Genomic DNA, 19,288 nt, shown 5'->3' with positions numbered 1-19,288 from the left:
TCAGCTGAGGCGGCACAACGCGGCGGCCATTTTTATTTTAACGAATCAGGGGGTATTTAAATCCCTACTTCATTGACTATGTCAGTATGTCTAATTTAGATGCCTCTGTCGGCAGAGGCATGTAGTCTAGACATACCCTGGATGTCTTCAGAGATCCACAACCTTTGCCTCAGGTAGTTAAGTCACTATGTGGTTCTGATCATCACAGGCTGTCAGTGTTTCTAATGATTCAGTTCCCCAATGCTAACATCTGTCTCTTCCTAATAAGTGGTGCTCCCTCCCCTGGAGAGGTATCATTTGGAATTATTATATCTTTAATTTTGAAACTGAAAAAGCACCAGTTTTAGAGCCCTCCATTAGAATGTGTTATCATCATTCTCTCCTTTTTTTTTCCCTCAGTACTGCAAGGTATGCAGCCACCTTTGCCTGAGCTCTATAACCATGAGTAGTATTTCCATGCTATTTCTTGTTCCCTTAATAGACTGACTGATTGTGATTGATGGGGTACAAACTATGAAACTATGTATTTTTCAGGCTGTTAGTTGCAATTGTGGCAAGTAGGAATTATCAACGATAATTCTATTTCTCTTTAAGTATATAAAGTTTTTTTTTGAGAGAGAAACATCATCTTTCCATTAGACATCTCCGTTCTTAATCATTATGCTCTAATTAATTCCCTTGTTAAATATAAAGCAAGCATTAGCCATGAATTATGTCTTCCTGTATGACTAAATAAAGAATGGCTCCTTTCCTTTCCCCTCGATATTGACTCATGTTGGCTAGAGATCCAGAGGAAGCATGAGAGCAGATATCTGAGACCTGGGGACTGATTTTGTTTCTTCTGAGCTGTGACCAAGGTGGGACCAGGGGTGGGAGGCGCAAATATGTCATCACAAAATAAAAGTGTAACAAGAGAAGGCAAGAATGTGGTCTGATTCAGAGGTGCAGGTCTTCACATGTACAATTGGGAGAAAAATACAATATAATCCTGCATTCGTAGTCCACACTTGGCACAGCATATTTTGGGTCTCCCTCTAGTTGCTGAATAAAATCCTCCTGGTTCATGGAGTTATTTCCTCAGCTTTACGGTGCTACTGTAATGGAGGTTCTGAGTCCAAACTCTGATGATGATCCAAACCCAGGATTGTTTCACAGTCTTAACAGAGAAATATGAAACAGTATTTTCAGTTTCGATTGTGACAGAACTAGGGCAACTGACTATAATAGTTCGGTGGAGGGCAGATGTACAGGAAACTGGATAAATAGTTTTCTGTTCTCTGAGTAAACTGGTCACATAATCAAGGCAGGCAGGCACTTGGAGCCAATTATAACTTGCCTGAAGCAGCAGGCTAATCAGGGAACCTGCAGCCCTTTAAGGTCCGCTGGGGCTAGTTTAAAAGGCTTCCCCTCAGGAAAGACCGGGGAAGGAGAAAAACCAAGGGCTGAGAGTCAGAGGTGTGCTATTGGAGATCCGAGGTCTGCAAGGAGAGAAGAGCGCTGTGCATGATAATGTTAAATTTAGATTAATCAACTAATCGAATAGTCGATGGAATTTCCATCGACTACTTGATTAGTCAACAAGGGTGCCTCTGCCTTTGAAATGTACAAGAGCCCCACGAGGTTCTTGTACATTTCAAAAGCAAAGTGAGCAGGGATCATGGGGCCAGTGGGGGACTCAAGCAGTCACCCGCTGGCCCTGTGCTCCCCACGATGCTTCTGCTTTTGAAATGTAACAAGAGACATTTCAAAGGCAGAGGGGCCCTTATCAACTAACTGAGAAGTCGATGGAAATTCTATCAACTATTCAATTAGTTGATTCATCTAAATTTATCATCCTTATCCTGCACAGCACCCTTCCCTCCTTGCAGACCTCAGCTCTCCAATAGCACACCTCAAGAGCCGCTCTACATTTAAGCTGGCTCCCCCCAGCACGGGCTTCTGCTCACCCTCCCCTGCTGCCTCTCTCTAATAGAGGCAGCAACAGGTGGGGAAGTGACTAGTCAAGTCACTATATGCTTATAGGATAGACGACTACTCACTTACATCCCTAGTGTAGGAGTGACTTTTTCCAGTAGTAGGGAGAATGTACTGGGGGGAACATTTGGGGAAGTAGCCCGAGGGAAGGCTGTAAGGCTGGGAATGAAGGAAACGCTGACAGTTGCCATCACCTTAGGGTCCCTGGTCTGAAACTCGAAGTAGTGGGTGGGCCTGGGTTCCACCCAACCCTTCCACACCACTGCAGAGGGGCGGAGACTAGGAAAAGGCCTTCACCCTAAACCTGAGACTTGCCTATGATGGGGGTGGCTCAGTAAATGGTGACCCTTGCCTCTAGTAAAAGGACAAGAGATTGTGTGGAGGGACCCAGCAAGCCTCTGAGGCATAAAATATCTGCTTAGAAGAGAGAGACCTTGGGGTATGGCCAGAGCTGTGCCACATAATATAGGAGACACTTGTGTCAATTAGCTTTGTTTTAGTGCAAATAAAGGAGTGCTATATAGGAGAAATCTAAGTTCTGCCTTCTACACCAATTCACTGCTATTTCTGAACAAGAATACAATCCAGTTCTTAGAGTATAGCTGATTAGATTTGATATTCTTCCAGATTACTACCAAATTACTGTGTTACAGGCATTAACAAATCACCTGGTGGATAAGTATAAGTTACAGGCTGGTGGATCTCCAGGAATGTGGATCCTGTGATCCCAAACCTAACCTGCCCCAGACCTAATCATTATGGCCTCATCTGGTTTGGATTTAACACAGAGACCACCCACTGCAGCATGCAAAGACCACCTACTGGAAAAGGTAACACGGTGCTTTCCTAGCACTTTGGCCCACGCCCTTTCCCTCGTAGCCACACAGGGATGTAGGTGACGGTATCAGGCCTTTCACACCCGGGTGCATTTTACAAATTATATTAACATGTGGGGAAATTTTCTTTATTTTTCTCTCCTGGCCTAAGTATGCATAGTTATTTGAAACTGAATTTACATATGGACTATCATAATGAATGTTTGGTTACCTACCCCTGCATTCATCAGACTATACTTGATAGCTAACTACTTCTATTTGTATTAGCGTTATCAGGAAATAGCATACTATTTTGATAGCCCAGCACATCTTTCTGTGTTTGCTGCAGGAGCAATGACGGTTTTTTTCCCCGTAGAAAACAAAAACATTGAATACTACAGCTGCTTTGAATGGCCATCCCATTGCTTTTTAAAGATATGGTTCTGCATAGCTGTGAACATTAAACACTTGGTAACAGAGATTTTATGAGAAATGTGTAAGAATATTGTCTAATCATTATCTGTCCACTAATCTATGAAATTGCTTATCAAATAAATAGTCCTATTACTGGGTTTTTTTTAATTTCCTCTGGTTAGCTTTGTGTGTGTGTGTGTGTGTGTGTTTTATTATATGAATATCACACACACATGCTTATCAGCTGATGTAAATTGGCATGCCTCCACTGAAGTCAGTGAAGCTGTATAATGGGACTTACACAGGTTTGTAGCAGCTTGGTTGTAGCCTATAGAGCTTTTGAAGCTTAGCATGGTTAACTTGGGAACTTCAGGTTTTCTCCTTTAAAAGTCATCAGAAATACTGGAGGATTTTTTACAACAGCAGTTTTCTCCTTCGCTATGACCATATTCTTGAAAATTGTGGTTTTGAAAGTAGAAAGAGTTGCTGATTAAAATCGCTAGTACCTGATGCATAAGGCGTTCCACTATAACTCAGTGCTTGATGTTTTCAGAGATTTGAGACTGGGAAGGATCAGGACAAATATATTTGAACACTGCACTTTGTATCTAGTCTGTACATTTGCTTTTTTAAAAAATTTTAATGAGAAGATTTACCCAGCATTGCTCAGGTACTTACCTCAATTCATTTTGAGGTTTTTGAAAATAAAATGTTGGGGCCAGCATGAAGAGTTCAGTGTGCAGCCTGCCCTGGGGACAGAGGATTACCCCAACCCTCTGTCAGTACAGCAGCTTGGAGCCAGGTGAGAAGCGCCTCTCCATGGCTGCTGCAGCTTCAGCGGGCGCAGCTGGGGGAAAGGTGTGTGTCTTCCAGCCGGAGAAAGTCCAAGTTTGTCTGCCTCCTGCACTTCCCCGGCCAGAGTGAGGAACTGCCAGCAATGGTCTTGTACGAATCAGGAGAGAGGTGGAGCCTTAGCCCCCTCTGTCCTGCCTAGTGGGATGGGAGGCTTAGGGATAGGGCAGTCCTGGAATAGGGGGGTTACCCTCAGCCAGCCCTTTGCACCTGCCTGGTGATTCTGTTTCTGTTCTGTATGGGTATGTCTACACAGCAAGGTTATTTCGAAATAACCGCCGTTATTTCAAAATAACTTTCCTAACATCTACACAAGCCAACTGCTATTTCGAAATTAATTCGAAATAGCGGAGGGCTTATTTCGAAAATGGTAAACCTCATTCCATGAGGAATAGCGCCAATTTTGAAATTCCTATTTCAAAATAAGCGCTGTGTAGATGCTTATTTCGAAATAGGGGGCCTCCAGCCCTTCCCAGGGTGCCCTGCTGGCCGCCCTGGCCACAAGGTAACTTCTGACCTGATGTCCTGCCGGAACCAGTTCCTGCTGGCCTTAAATGCAATTCAGTGTCCAATCAGTGTGGACACGCTATTTCGAAATGAGAAGCTGAATTGGTGGTCCTGTCTCTTACCATTTGTGACCTAGTGGGGATTGTATTCACTCTGTTTTCTTTGTTATGCTGTATGTGATTCCTACTGTCCTGTACTGTTCTGTTCTAACCCCGTGTGTGTGCCTCAGTTTCCCTGGGCACTGCACTGGTACCCGGCTGACAATGGAAATGTTAGGTGTGACTCTCACTGAGGGGAGGCTGACCCATCTTAGCATGTGTACCGTAAAGGCACAACAATAGCTCAGGCTGTCTTGTAACCTGAACCTAGGTGGGGGGAGCAACCAGCTCACACCTTGCCCAGGAATCAGAACAAAAGAGGGGTGTGGGGCTGCCTGCAGGGTGGGGATCGGTTGTTGAGTGGGTGAGTCCTCTCTGCTGGCTCAGAATGCAGGAAGGAGGCTGAGCACGCTGGTCTGGGCCCCCCTCTTCCCAAGTGGCATTGTGCTGACTGCTTCTGGTTCCTGTGTTAACAACAAGTCTATGCTACGGTGTGTCCCTGTCCATGAACAAACCTTCTGTTCTACTTGATGGCTGAGGGTCACATCTGGCTGTGGAAGGGGGTGCAGGGCCCGGTGACTCCCCCACAGCCTGTGACACCATTTAAAAGGAGTTCTTGAACAATTAGACAGACCGACATACAAAGATTCACGGGGAGATGTGCAGACAAATGCTCTCAAATATATAGTAAGTAATTTGAACTTGATCCATGTTAATACTGGTATTAATTTGGTATGTTTAGGTGAAAACATGAGGGCCTATGTTAAGAATGTACCATTACCCATGGGATCTCTGCATAATTGACATTAATTCAGTCTGAATTTGTACTTCTGCTGGGACTAAATATGGACTAGGGACCTGAATATTCTCTCACTTGCACTTGTTTTTCATTGTAATGGCATCCCATTTCCAATACATCCATTCATCACTTGGACCACTTTGACACTTCCTGCATAAGATCCTGGTTTGACAAATGTTGACGATTTGGCTTGAAGTTTTCCTTATGGAATGCTGCCTCAAGTTAAATATTTTTGGAAAATTTCAGCCAAAATAGATTAGCCAATACTTGGGGAAAAAATATTGTATCACCTCTTCCTTAGAGCCAGGACTCAAAATTTGGAAGAGAGGTGACCTTTTTGAAAGGTAATAGAAATGTAGCCGTGTTAGTCTGGTGTAGCTGAAGCAAAATACAGGACTGTGTAGCACTTTAAAGACTAACAAGATGGTTTATTAGATGTTAAATTGTATCCTTTGGTATATATGGTTGTGACTATTTTCTTCCACTATTTGATCTGAGGAAGTGGGTCTGGCCCACAAAAGCTCATCATCTAATAAACCATCTTGTTAGTCTTTAAAGTGCTACATAGTCCTGTATTTTGCTTTTTGAAAGGGATGTGCTTTTTTGCTTTCTTTGTGAAAATCCACTTACCTTTGGCCAATTTGTAAGCCTTAAAAGAAAAACCACAGTTCTCATAAGTTCAGAGACATCTTTGATTTTTTAGGAACTGAAATCTCTGAAGATTCTGTCCCCACAGAGCAAGCTTGTGGCTGTCACTGCATCTTGGGCTGACCAAATTATGCATGCACCATTCCCACAGAGCAACTCAGCATGTTCCATCCCCTGAGAACTCCTACATGTGACAGGACTGTAAAGGCACTATCCCCACACATCAGCCATGCATGGGCCATCCCAGAGCTAAGGGTGAAATTGGACTTTCTTTGCAATGCCTGGCCTGGAGCAGCAGATTGGAGAGCAGGGAGACTGTTTGGGTGCTAGAAAAGGAGTTTGGGTGCTAGAAGAGTGCACAGGAGAGGCAATGTGGACATGGCGACCTGGCCAATGGGCTGGGACTGCTTCACCTCTCAACCAGGATGAATATAAATTTTGCTGGGGTGACTGGGCTGACAGGTACCTCTCTCTCTGCAGGTAGTCCTGTTGATTTCTACGTATTTTTGCTCTGTCGCTGGTATAGCCCTTCATCTCCTCTTTCTCGGCTGCTGTGTGGGTGGTTTTCTCCCCTTCTTGTGTAATGAAACATTATTACCTGCAAATCACAGAGCAATTGATGAGACAAGGAGTATAGTAGAGTTTGATTTCGTGTGTGTGGCCTGAGAACAAGTCCATAAAAACCCGTATCTTTATTAAGGCTTTAATGTTTATAATATAAAGTCTCTCAATTCCCTGCCCTGTGCACAGAATTCTCTAGCAGCTGGAAGTTCTCAGGCCTCTGCTTTATTTGGAAACCTGTCCCTAGGAAAAAAAATCTTAAATGGCAGCAGCAATGGATGTGTATTGAGTATGGCGCACAAGCCAGAAGTGATTTCAAAATGTTGGACAAGTTCCCAGCTATTCTGATAACATACTGCAATAAGAGAAAATGGGGTGACTGATGTAGATCACTGACAGCTGCCCGCTTCCTGTAATCATGAAACAGTCATAATTTATTAAATATTTTAACTCTGAGTTTTCAGAGAACCGTGGTATTTAGCTCTAAACAGTTCCAGATTTCTTTTGCTTTTTTTCCCCCTCCAGTGCTTGTGTTGCCACCCTATCCAAAACTTACGAAAAGGAGCCCTCTACCTAGCTGTTAATTACAGGTCCTTGTTTTCGAAGTGAACGACAATCCTAGGGTTTAATTTTCAATGACTGGTAAAATTTGCTAACATTCCTTTTTACCTTGAATTTCTCTGCTGATGGTGTAAATTTTACAATGGCTGTTTGCAGCCTGGTAAATATATGTGATTTTTTTCTGTTATGACTTGTATGTGGCCAAGTCTTTGTTGGCACTTCATGGCACTGTTGCTTTCTGGCTCAGGGGTGTGTGAAAAAACATCCTCCCACCCCCTGAATGCAGCAAATCACATCTCTGTAAAGCACGAGTCTGAATCAGTCTACTGCGCTTGAAGCAGTACTGTTAGCCACTTCCCTCACAAAGGTGGTTTACATGGAGTGCTAGGAGACATCTCCCAGCACTCCTGCCATGGCCACACTTGCAGTTTAAAGCGCTGCAGCTGCTGCAATTTAAACTTTTCAGTGTGGACAAAGCCTCAGCAACCTACAAGCAGAGGATTAAAATGACTAACCACGGGCAGCTTCTGGGAAAGAGGGTGTGTTTTGTCTTGTCTCTCTCCACTGTCCCTTGACACTGCTTAAGAGCTCCATCTTTTGTAATGTCTTCCAGCTCAGCAGTTCTGAAATGGTGGTTTGGGACCCCAAACCACAGTCGGGACTCCATTTTAATGGGGTCACCGTGGCCAGCATTAGACTGAATGAGACCAGGGCTGAAGCCACAGTGCCACTCCTACCTGGGGAAATGAGGCTTGGCCTGCAGCCCCCATGCCCCTCACACAGGGCAACAGGGCTCAGGCTATGATTCTCCCTCCCCCAGGGTCACAAAGTAACTTCGTTGTCAAAATAGGGTCACAGTGTGTGAGAACGCTTCTTCTAGCTAATAGGTCTGTATTGTGTTTCATTGCCTCCAACTTCCTGCTTCGCTCCTCCCCCTTCACTGGGTGACCAGTGTCCAGTTTTCCATCAGAATACCTGGTCCCACCCTGGGCCCTGCCAGCATGGCCGGCCAGGCTGTTAAGTCTGGTCAGTTTTGTTGCAAGGCTAAGGAAGACTCACTCCTTTTCCAGGCACAGCTCTATCCCCTGGAAGTGGCCCACAGGTCCAGCTCCTGAGTAGAGGGGCTGCACATGCTGCCCCTGCCCCGAGCATCAGTTCTGTGCTTCCATTGGCTGGGATCAGGCCTAGTGGACCGGGGGAAGAGGCAGTGCCTGTGAGCAGGAGCAAAGCCCAGAGCCTCTTAAATGCCCAACCCACACCTATGCACTGGATCTTTTAGCTGCTTCCAGAACCAGGACAGGGAGCGAGCCTGCTGTAGCCTTGCTGCCCTTTGACCAGGAGCTGCCCAAACCCTTTACCCCAGTCCTGGCTCCCTCCAATACCCAAAACCCCAACCCCACCCCAGAGCCTGCACCCCAGCCAGAGGCCAAACCCCTCTCACACTCCAACCCCCTGTCTGAGCCTAGTGAATGAGGGTGGGGAAAGTGAGCCACCAACAGAGGCAAAATGTAGTGAGGAGCAGGGTCTCAGGGTTGGGACAAAGCATGGCCTCAAAGAAGGGGCGGGGTAAGATTTTGTGCTGTTAGAAAGTGGGCATCCCTATGTGCGACTCTGGGTATCAGAAAACTGTAGGTGTGTCTCTGCTGAGTCAAGAAGACAGCACATAATTAGTTCATATTTAGCATGTTCACAATCACAAGGGCTGGAAATGGATTTTCTTAGGCCTTCATTGGCCAGGGAAAGTTTTCTAAGGGCATCCATGGACTGAATATTTTTATCTCTACTGTGTGTATTAAACGAAAACGAATTTCTTTTATCCTAGTCTTGTTCTACCTTGCTCTACTCAAGCTCATCTGTGGAAGTGGGTTTTGCCCACAAATTAATTATATAAAAGTCTCTAAGGTGAATATTGCCTATGTGAACATTGCATCTCTCAGTGGTGAGAAATAGGCATTTTAAAAACAGTACTGGTTTTAATAAGTTCAAAACCGAACTCCTCACTTTTTGTTGTTCTTTTTACAGGCATTCCCCTGTATTTCAACGGGAATTTATGGTAAGTAAGACTTGTTATTAAGTACCTATTTAAATAGGCTTGTTTTTCTTTCATAGCAAATGGTTGGTTTTGTTTAAATAGATGCTTTTGTACCTTATATCTCATTTTGGCTAGTGGATGAATTGGTATTTTTTATTCTGATTATACATCAACATCCAATCTGACTAAGATCTTGTTATGCTAGTAAAATACAGTCTGTGCCCCAAGGAGTTGAGAGGCTGAGGCCCTGATCTTGCTAACACTTCTGAAAGTTATTAACTTTACACTCATATGTCTCCAATGGCGCAAAGGTTCCAGGAAAAAGCTTTTAGGATAGGGTTCTATGGAGACAAAAAAAAACCCTGATTATTTGGGAACATTGTACACCCTGTAGGCAAAGTGGCCAAGGTGATGGGCAGAGCTTGTTAGTTCAATGGTATTTTGTTTTTGTTGGTTTTTTTAGTTTGTTTGTTCCCCAAATGGTGATTTGTGAAGGGGAGAGAGATAGTATAAAAAGATTGCTTTAATTAATATATACAGGCAGTCCCCGAGTTACACGGATCTGACTTATGTCGGATCCGCACTTACGAACGGGGCTTTCTCACCCCGGAACTCGCAGGCAGCGGGACTGCCCAGAGCGCAGCGGTCCCACCACCTCGACCTCCGGGGCGAGAAAAGCTGCTCCGGGTGCCCCTGGTCTGCTGGGGACCGTCTCCAGCAGACCAGGGACACCTGGAGCAAAGCCGGGGAGGTGGAGGGGTCCTGCGCCTCTGAGGCTTTGCTCTGGAGCAACCCAGCAGCACCCCAGCTGCTCTGCCCCAGGCGTCCCCAAGTCAGCCACTGCTGAAACTGACCAGCGCTGACTACAGGAAGCCCGAGGCAGAGTTGCTCTGCCCCGGGCTTCCTGGAATCAGCCGCTGATCAGTTTCAGCAGCAGCTGACTTGGGGATACCTGGGGTTCTATAGTTGAATCTGTATGTAAGTCGGAACTGGCGTCCAGATTCAGCCTGTTGAAACTGATCAGAGGCTGATTCCAGGAAGCCCGGGGCAGAGCAACTCTGCCTCGGGCTTCCTGTAGTCAGCCGCTGGTCAGTTTCAGCAGCGGCTGAATCTGGACGCCAGTTCCGACTTACATACAGATTCAACTTAAGAACAAACCTACAGTCCCTATCTTGTACGTTACCCGGGGACTGCCTGTATAAGTATTTGCTGTCAAGCAATTAAAATAATTGTGATTAATTACACTGTTAAACAGTAATGGAACACCATTTATTTTAAGTATTTTGGATGTTTTCTGTACTTTCAAATATATTGATTTCACTTACTGCACAGAATACAACATGTACAGTGTTCACTTTATTTTAGATTATAAATGTGCACTGTAAAAAAACCTATTTTTCAGTTCACTTCATACAAGTGCTGTAGTGCAATCTCTTTATTATGAAAGTTGCATTTACATATTTAAGTTCACTGAGTCCTACTTCTTGTTCAGCCAATGACTCAGACAAACAAGTTTGGTTACAATTTTCAGGAGATAATGCTGCCTGCTTCTTGTTTACAATGTTACCTGAAAGTGAGAGCAGGCATTCACATGACACTGTTGCACAATATTTACATGTCAGATACACTACAAATTGATATGGCCTTTCACGTTTCAACCAGCATTCCAGAAGACGTGCTTCCATGCTGATGATGGTTTCGTCTTGACAGCAATCCAAAGCAATGTGGACTGGTGCATGTTCATTTTCATCATTTGAGTCAGATGCCTCCAGCAGAAGGGCAATTTTCTTTTTTTCGGAGGTTCAGGTTCTGTAGTTTCCACATCTTAAAACTAACAGCATCTAAGTCTGCTATAATATCAAATGTATGGCAGAATGTGGGTAAAACAGAGCAGGAGACATATCATTCTCCCCCCAGGAATTCAGTCACAAATTTAATTAACATGTTATGTTTTTAATAAGCATTATTATCACAGAAGCACCTTCCCTGGTATAGTGGCCAGTCTAATGTTTAGCATGTCTGGCAGTAAATACCTTGCAGCACCAGCTACAAAAGTGTCTTGGGAATGTCTGTTCTTACTTTCTGATGACATTGTAAATAAGAAGTAGACAGCATTATCTCCATCAGTTTAAACAAACTTGATTGTCTGAATGATTGGTAGAACAAGAAGTAGGACTCTGTGGACTTGTAGGCTTTAAAGCCAGGTTGGGCAAGATCCAGCCTGTAGGCTGCATCCAGCCCACCAAATCTTTTAATCCACCCTGACCCGCTGGGATCCTTGGACATGGAGCAGCTCTATGCCATTCAAAGTGGCTTACTGCTCAATGTGGTCTCTGTGTCACATGTTGGGGAGGGGGAGGCTTTGTGTACTGTCTCTGTCCCCAGCACAATCTCTCAGTGCCTATTGGCTGGAAACCAGCCAATGGGAACTGAGAGATTGGGCTGGGGGTGGGGATAGCATGCAAAGCCTCTCCTCAGCCCCCACAGATGGCACAGAGAGCCACATGGAGCAGCCAGAGCTCTTGAGCAGTCTGGGGCTGCTGGCATGCAGGGAATATGCCTGAGGGTCTCATTGGGCTGCTGTCTGGGAACTATCTAGGTAAGCACCTCCTGGCCAGAGCCTAACTCTGGCACTCCATCCCCTCCCGCACCCCAACTTCCTGCCCCAGGTCACCATCCTCCCTCCTCAGGTTACCACCCAAATCCTTTGCATTCCCCCTGCTTCAGGTCACAACATCCTCCCAGACTCTGCACCCCCTCATACACCGTTCTCCCAGGCCAGAATCTTCTCCTGTACCCATACCCCCTCCCAGATCCTGCACCCCAATTCCCTGCCCTAGATCACCACCCCCTTCTTCACCCAAACTCCCTCTTAGATCCCACGCCCTCTCCAGCACCCTACTTCCCAACGCCTTTTTGCATCCAACCTCCATCCCACCTTCCACCCCCCACACAGAAAAGTGAGGTCCTTGACCAATTACCAAAATGTTGTGCCCCTCCCCCATCATAAAATTGCCACCTCCACTCTCAAGATTTACCTTGTTTTGTTTTTGAATGCAGGTATGTAATAGAAAAAAATCTACATTTGTAATTTGCACTTTCATAATCAAGAGATTGCACTTCAGTACTTGTCTGAGGTGAACTGAAAAGTACTATTTCTTTTGTCATTTTTAGAGTGCATATACTTGTAATAAAAAATAATAATATAAAGTGAGCACCGTGTACTTTGTGTTCCATGTTGTAATTGAAATCAATATTGAAAATGTAAAAAATCTTTGAAAATATTTGATACATTTCAGTGGGCATTCTGTTTAACAGCAATTAATTATGCTTGAATTTTTAACCGGGATTATTTTTTAGTTAATCATGGGAGTTAACTGCTAGTAATTGACAGAGTGACTATTCCTATACAATTGTATTATTTTAACTCAGCCTGTCTATTAGTTAAGTTTTTTGTAGAGGTGGGACCTCTCTGGTCTGGCACCCTTGGGACCTGAGTGGTTCCAAACGACAAAGTTTTCCAGACGAGGGGAGGTCTACCCTGTTCCCCATGGCATGCCTGCTGCCCCCAGCCCTACTGGGGCTGTACTTCTCCCCCCCCCCCCCGACCAGGGCTACATGCCCCAGTGTACTGACTCTGGATGGGGCTGTGGTGTTGCTCCCGGGCCGGGCAGAAATCCCAGGTTCCCTTCTGAGCTGCTCTCCTGGGCACCAGTCTCACTGCCCAGGCGGGGCTTCACTCCCCGCTATGCCAATCTGGCCAGGACTGCGCTGCCAGCTCCTGCCAGCCCTGCTGCCTCTGGCCAGGTGCAACTGTGCTCCACACAGTGTTCGTTCCACTGCCACGGGGGCTCTGCTCCAGGGCAGGGCTGCACTCCCTGCCGCCATCCCCAGAGAGGGCTGTTCTCCCCACAATGCCAGCTCTCCTACCAGCCCAGCCTGTGAACCTGGACAGCCGTGGCTCTCTGATCCGGCAATATCCGTGTCCTTTCAGACCTCGGATGTTGCTGGACCAGAGAGTCCCAGATGTTAGCGGTTAAACATGTGGGAGATGGCTATTGAAGAGGTATTTGAAGGTGGAAAGGGGCTGGTTCAGAAAGTGTGCTATATATTTAAAAGCAGCATGGAGAAATAATTATTACTAAGTTGTTATTGTACATATGTCAGATATATCCATTTGCTGACCTTTTACTGAATTAATATTAGGTTTGGCTAATCATATATTAGGAAAGGGAAAAATCAACAAAAGCATGGCTGCATAATTTTTTAAATGTAAGAAAAATGTAAAATGTACCAGCATAACATCGGAAAGGCTACTTCTAGGCTGCTCATTTTGATAGTTGTTAATTTGAATCAGATTTCAGAAAGTGGAACCGGAATTACTTTCTTGCACTGTTCTTTTTTTCTTCTTCTTCTTCTTCCAGCTGTATTAATGTTACTTATGAGAAGATTACAGCAGTAGTTTAGAAACTTTAGAAATCACCAGATATGGAATTACTACACATAAATCTTTGCCTCAGTTAAATCCCTGTTCATCTTGGGAAAATTCTGTGTTTCATTCTGTTTCATTCCTGATCTTTTTGGATAAGATGCACACTTAAGGAAAAAGAGTCTTAACATGGATGTATTTTTGTTCTTGGTTTGTGAAAAGACACCAGATGTGATACATGTGTATGGAATTTACTAGCAAATGAAATGCACAAACAATTACAGTTCATTTTATGAGAGCTGGTTTAGTCAATAGAAAATAAGCCCTGCAGACAAGAGACATAGTTCCCTGAGGCAACTAAAAGGAAGTTAGATAGAACATTGAGTTCCTTTTCCCTGGTAATGGTGCTTTTTGAGATGGTCATTGATTTTCAACTGGAAAGCTAAGGCACAGTTAAGCACTATATAGCATGGCAGATGAGGTTTCCATATGTATTTATTGTTTTCATTGGTGGACAAGGAGCAGAGTGTATTTCTGCAAAGGCACTCTGTTTTTCCATAGTTTTCTATAAAAGCTAATTGAACTGTGGCTCTGTATTTCAATATTTGCCATCTGATTTTCAAGGAGATGTGCAAGTGACACTTTAAAAAAAACCCAACAAATCTGTTTATCCCTACGTTTTTTTCCCCTGGAACACAGACATGACTCTTGAAAGGGCATTTTCATCTGGTAGCAGCTAAGGGCAAGTCTGTGTAAGATCTTTGAAATGCTGACAGATTTAAGGAAGGGTGACAGCAGTGGCTGTGCAGTGATGAACTTGTCAGTGATGTTGTGTTATGTAATACATTTGGGGACCAGGGCGCGCACACAACACACAAAGAGATGCCTGATGGAAGTGCTGGTGGTTGTTCCTCCCTCTCCCCCCCACACAACTCACATACTTTAGCGAGTCCCATTGTCTAGGTAAGCAAGTGATGATTTTTTTTCTGTTCTGAATAGGTGTTCATTACAGTCGCATCCGAGTGCACTCCAGCTATGCATTAAACAGCTTAACTACAGATAAATACCATATCTGTCATGTGGTATTTATTATCTTGGCCTCTCCCCATAGGGAGAGACATATGTAGTCACTGTCTTGCTTTGGAATGATTTTAGGCTTTCGTTTTTTAAATGTCCTTCATTTCAGGTGACCTTTCAGGATAATGAGTTGCATAAGTGAGCATAATAATGAACATTGTTTCACGTATACTATGAAGAACGTATGTATTTTTTCCTCTTTAAAGAATGAATGGCCCTGATTCTGTAGTCAGATCCCAGCAGACAAACCCCGTGGCCCTGCACAGTCCCCCACACACTGAAAGTTAAGCTTCAACTTGAAGTCCGCAGGCCTCTGGTCAATTTGTAAGGCTTCATCTCTGAGGTTCCAGTTATGGGATTGAGACCTGAACTCTACTCAATGTCCCTGTAAATGCTTGTTTTGCTTTGCTTCCCCTTGGGTCCGTAGGCACTCCTTTGTAAGGGAGAAAGAAGAGGAAAAAAAAGCCTTTCTTATTTGTATCACTTCAGAATGCTTCTTCTCAGGAGAAGAAAAAAAGTATGAAGAAGAAAGTAAGACTCAGATCGAATTTTGGCTAACAGCAGATTCCTTGTCATGAGGGAGTGTTTGATGGAGGGAAAGTCTGAATTCCTCCTGAAGTGCACTCACCACACTTCAGCTCTTTTTAGACTGCTTAGCAAAAACTTAGAAAGTGTTCCAACTCAAGTAAGTTACAGCTGTGAGAAGGCCAGAGGCAGTTTGCCAGTAAGGCACCATGCCAGAAGGCGAAGACGACGACTCTGGGGCATCTTTATTTTTCAAGACTGATGAATTCAAATGAGGGATTAAATGTTTAAAAAAAGGTATCAAGTGCCTGGTGTTTTTTTTTTCTTGTAAGTCTGTAAAACAGATGAGAATTGGGCCCAAATGAATAAAATCTGTATTACCTTTTACTTGGTGATATGTATAATCTCTAATATGAAGATAATGTGATGATGAGCCCAAAAAATAAAATAATAGTGATGACACAAGGTGTCCCTATACTTCCACTAGGTAGTGTTCTGTGCCTCTGTTTCCCTAACTGTGAAATGGGAATTGGGCTATTTACCTCTTTTGTGCAAATGTTTTGAATGTTTCTGATTGAGACCTGAGTGTTAGTATTTCTTAACAGTCAACTGAGAGGTGACTTTAACAAGTACTTTCCTTATAGGAGAAACATAGTGAATTCATAATCTGAAAGGATTGTTCAGTCAGTCGTGTATTGTTTAGAATTGCCAGCTAATAGAGTAGTTACCAAGCAACAGATCCACAATATTTACTAAGTATATTTGAAGATAAGATAGTTGAGACTAATTTTGTCAGGAGGATTGTCTTCTAGACATACATCATCTATGCTGCACTTTGGAGTATGGCCTAAGTAAATAATTCTGCTGTAAATTAGCCTTTTTTGGATCTTCCATTATTTTCTCTCTTTCCCTTGTCCAAAGAGAGGTCAATGTCTGTTGGAAAATATTTTGTTTTTCTTAAAGCAAATACCTACATTCCCAGCCTACATACACCGGTCACTGTTAATAAATCTAATTGAATCACAATTACCAGAAAAAAATTACTTTGGAAATCTCTCCAGAAAAAACATCTTTGGAAAGAAACCAAGCAGAGAATTGGTCTCTCCTCCCTCCTCTTCCGCCTCCTCCCTCCCGCCTCCATTACAGCATGTGAAACAAAGAGTAATTTAAATGCTGCATTTTTATCCCATCTGTTATAGGAATCATGGATTCCATAATTTTAATGTGTTTTAGAAGGTGTTCAAGAATTCTGACATTTGGGAACTTTTGCAAAAGGGGACGTGGATGTGTGATAGAAAACACTTTGACTAATATCACTGTGAATCTTGAGAGATGCCAAGTTAAAACCTGGTTGTGATGCGTTACCTCCCCACACTGGGCGCTCTGATGTTAATAGAGCCCTAGAGAGGCTGTGCAGGAGGCAGCCTATTGCAGAGGAGCTTATATGAGCAACCAATCAGGTCCGGGCAGGGCTGTATAAGAAGAGCTGCAATACAGACCAGTTTCAGTCACTCCCTGGAGCTTGAGGAGAGAGTATTAGCCTGACTGCCCTGAGGCAGAGGGCAGCAAGCACCCAGAACAGAGCACTGCTGCAGGCAAAGAGCTAGGGAGCAAAAGGCACTGAATATAAAGGCTGAGGCCCTGGGCAAAGACAAAGAAGCTGCTGGAGCTGCAGGGAAGTAGCCCAGGGTGTAGCCATACCCGAAGAGGAAAAGCTAAGAAAATGCAGAACATCTTTGATGTTTGTTTTTATATGCTGGAAATTCACAGGGACACCACGTATTATGCACCCTTGAGACCAGGCACATTGTCTAGAATCAGGCTGTTACACCTTGTTTTCAGTGTACCTCTCTGGGCATAGCAAGCTGTTGGAAAGTTAATTTATCCTGTATGTGAAGCCAGACTTAGTGACGCACACGGTAAAGAGAGAGAGAAGTGGGGGTAATTAAAATAGACATATTAAAGAGAGAATAACAGCGAGAGCCCTAGGCTTACATCCAAAAGGTTACTCAGGGCAGAGTCATGGAGTTGTCATGTGAACCCCTCCTTCATCTGCATGGTAACAGCATATCAGGATAAAGAAAGCCCAGTTGAGTACTGATATCAGTATGTGTGGTCCTGATGTGCTGTCAGTGTCAGGAGGAAGTTGTTGCCCAATGCTTCTTAATAAGTAACAGTTAATTCGAGGGAAGGGTTTTGGATCGGACTACAGCATCTACACGCAGCAAGTTAAATCGGGCGACCGGCATTTTAAAATGGCAACCGGCCGCGAATATGCTAATCAAGCGTGGATTATTTAAATCCAGCGCTTCATTAGCAACTTTGGTATGCTTCATTTGCCTCCCTAGTCCGAACTAGGGGGCAAGTATAGACATACCCTAACTTGCTAAGGGCTTCCCTCAAAGGAGAAACATATAACAGATCTTATCAAAAGTACCCAGTCCAAACAAAATTCCAGCTGCCAATATACGGATACTTCCTCTTATCTTAATATTATTTTTTATTGCTAAACAATTTTTTCTTCACCAGAACCTCTGAAAACTTCTACCTGCAATTCCTTAGTACCAAACAAACCAGGTTTATGTCAATTCTTTGGCTCTATTCTGTGGTTTCTTTCAACAGCAATTTCACATAATACATTTAGAGGATAAACTAGTACTTCAACACCTACTTTGGACAATGTCAGATTTCAGCCAAGAGTAAAGTTTACCAGAACATGTGGCTGTTGCTGCTGTGGGGCTGATCTGAGGGTCACTAAGGGCACATCAACACAGCAGGGCTAAACTCAAAATAAGTTATGCAACTTGAGCTACGCTATTTGAGTAGCTTATTTCGACTTTTGGCACTATATAGCAGTTATTTCAAGATAGAGCACTCTTCACTTGACTTCCCTTACTCCTCCTACAATGAGGTGACTTCCCTTACTCCTCCTACAATGAGGGTTACAGGAGTAAGCAGTCCTCCAGCTCAACATTATTTGTAAATAACTGCTTGTAATGTAGACATGAACTAGGTTATTTCGGAATAATGTCATTTATTCCAAAATAACGTCGTTATGCAGACATACCCTATGGTAGCAGTCTGATATGTTTTTCAGTGGTAAACTTATAATTATATTAAATACAGTTAATTATTATTATATGCAATACCTATATAAATATCTGCTAGTAAATGACAATTATAATCTTTAATTAGTATTTGTATAAAAACTTGTCACTTGCATTATTTAACCCAGATCTTATTTCAGACAGCATCTATGTCCATTTTACTAATTGTTCTCTTCCTTCCCTCTCTGGAATGCATTTTGAATACTTAGAAATTATTAGTAGATAATATAAATTGATTAACTCTCAACAGTCTGCAATTAGTATTCACATGACCTATTTAGCAAGGAGAGACTTGGACTTGATTCAAACAGAAGAACTCATAAAGCTCCATATGTCAATGGGAATTGGCATTTTATGGATATCATAGCTTGCCATGGAGCATATCTATTCCGGAAGGGATTGCTGACTGTCCAGAAGAGAGCTATTTTCCTTACTTTCCTAGAAGACAAATGTTAAGGTTCATTGGTGTTGTACTTAGTGATAAGTCTCCAAACTAAATTTTGGTTATTGAGTTTTTGAGATGTTGTCCTGAGTGAGTCCACCTTCCTATGTTGAAATTTCCTTCTGCATCTCATCTCCATAAGACTGCCAGAAAGAAAAGTATCTTTGTGATACATAATCCTCCTCTTCTGTCTGGACACAGCAGAAGCAGCACAAGGAAGAAAGACCAGAAAAATCTGGTCATCTTGCACAGTAGCTATTCTGCTAGGCCCCACCAGCTCTGAATTAATCATTTGTGTATAACAGCTACTTAGCTCCCAATCCTATAAAGTTCTTAACATTCTGTGATGGAATATACTAGGCCCAGAGACCTGGAGGCCTCATGTCTTTCCATAAATGTCCCAGGAAAGGAGCTATGGAGAAGTCCTCCAACCAGGCTAGAGTGTCT

At 43.5% G+C, this 19,288-nt stretch overlaps 1 protein-coding gene across 6 annotated transcripts in view; it reads left to right on the top strand.

Annotated features, from left to right (window-relative positions):
* Positions 1 to 19,288, top strand: part of MACROD2 (mono-ADP ribosylhydrolase 2) — a 1,386,515-nt gene that overhangs the window by 926,046 nt on the left and 441,181 nt on the right. For all 6 annotated transcript variants that reach the window (XM_075925642.2, XM_075925641.2, XM_075925640.2 and 3 more), the window contains one exon: positions 9,252 to 9,282. In XM_075925642.2, the coding sequence (XP_075781757.2) occupies positions 9,252 to 9,282 (31 nt within the window). The remainder of the gene's footprint in view (positions 1 to 9,251; positions 9,283 to 19,288) is intronic.

The sequence above is a fragment of the Pelodiscus sinensis genome, chromosome 3 (genome assembly GCF_052426305.1).
Source record: "Pelodiscus sinensis isolate ZL-2025 chromosome 3, ASM5242630v1, whole genome shotgun sequence".
NCBI lineage: Eukaryota > Metazoa > Chordata > Testudines > Trionychidae > Pelodiscus > Pelodiscus sinensis.
This window is presented reverse-complemented; position numbering and strand designations above follow the sequence as displayed.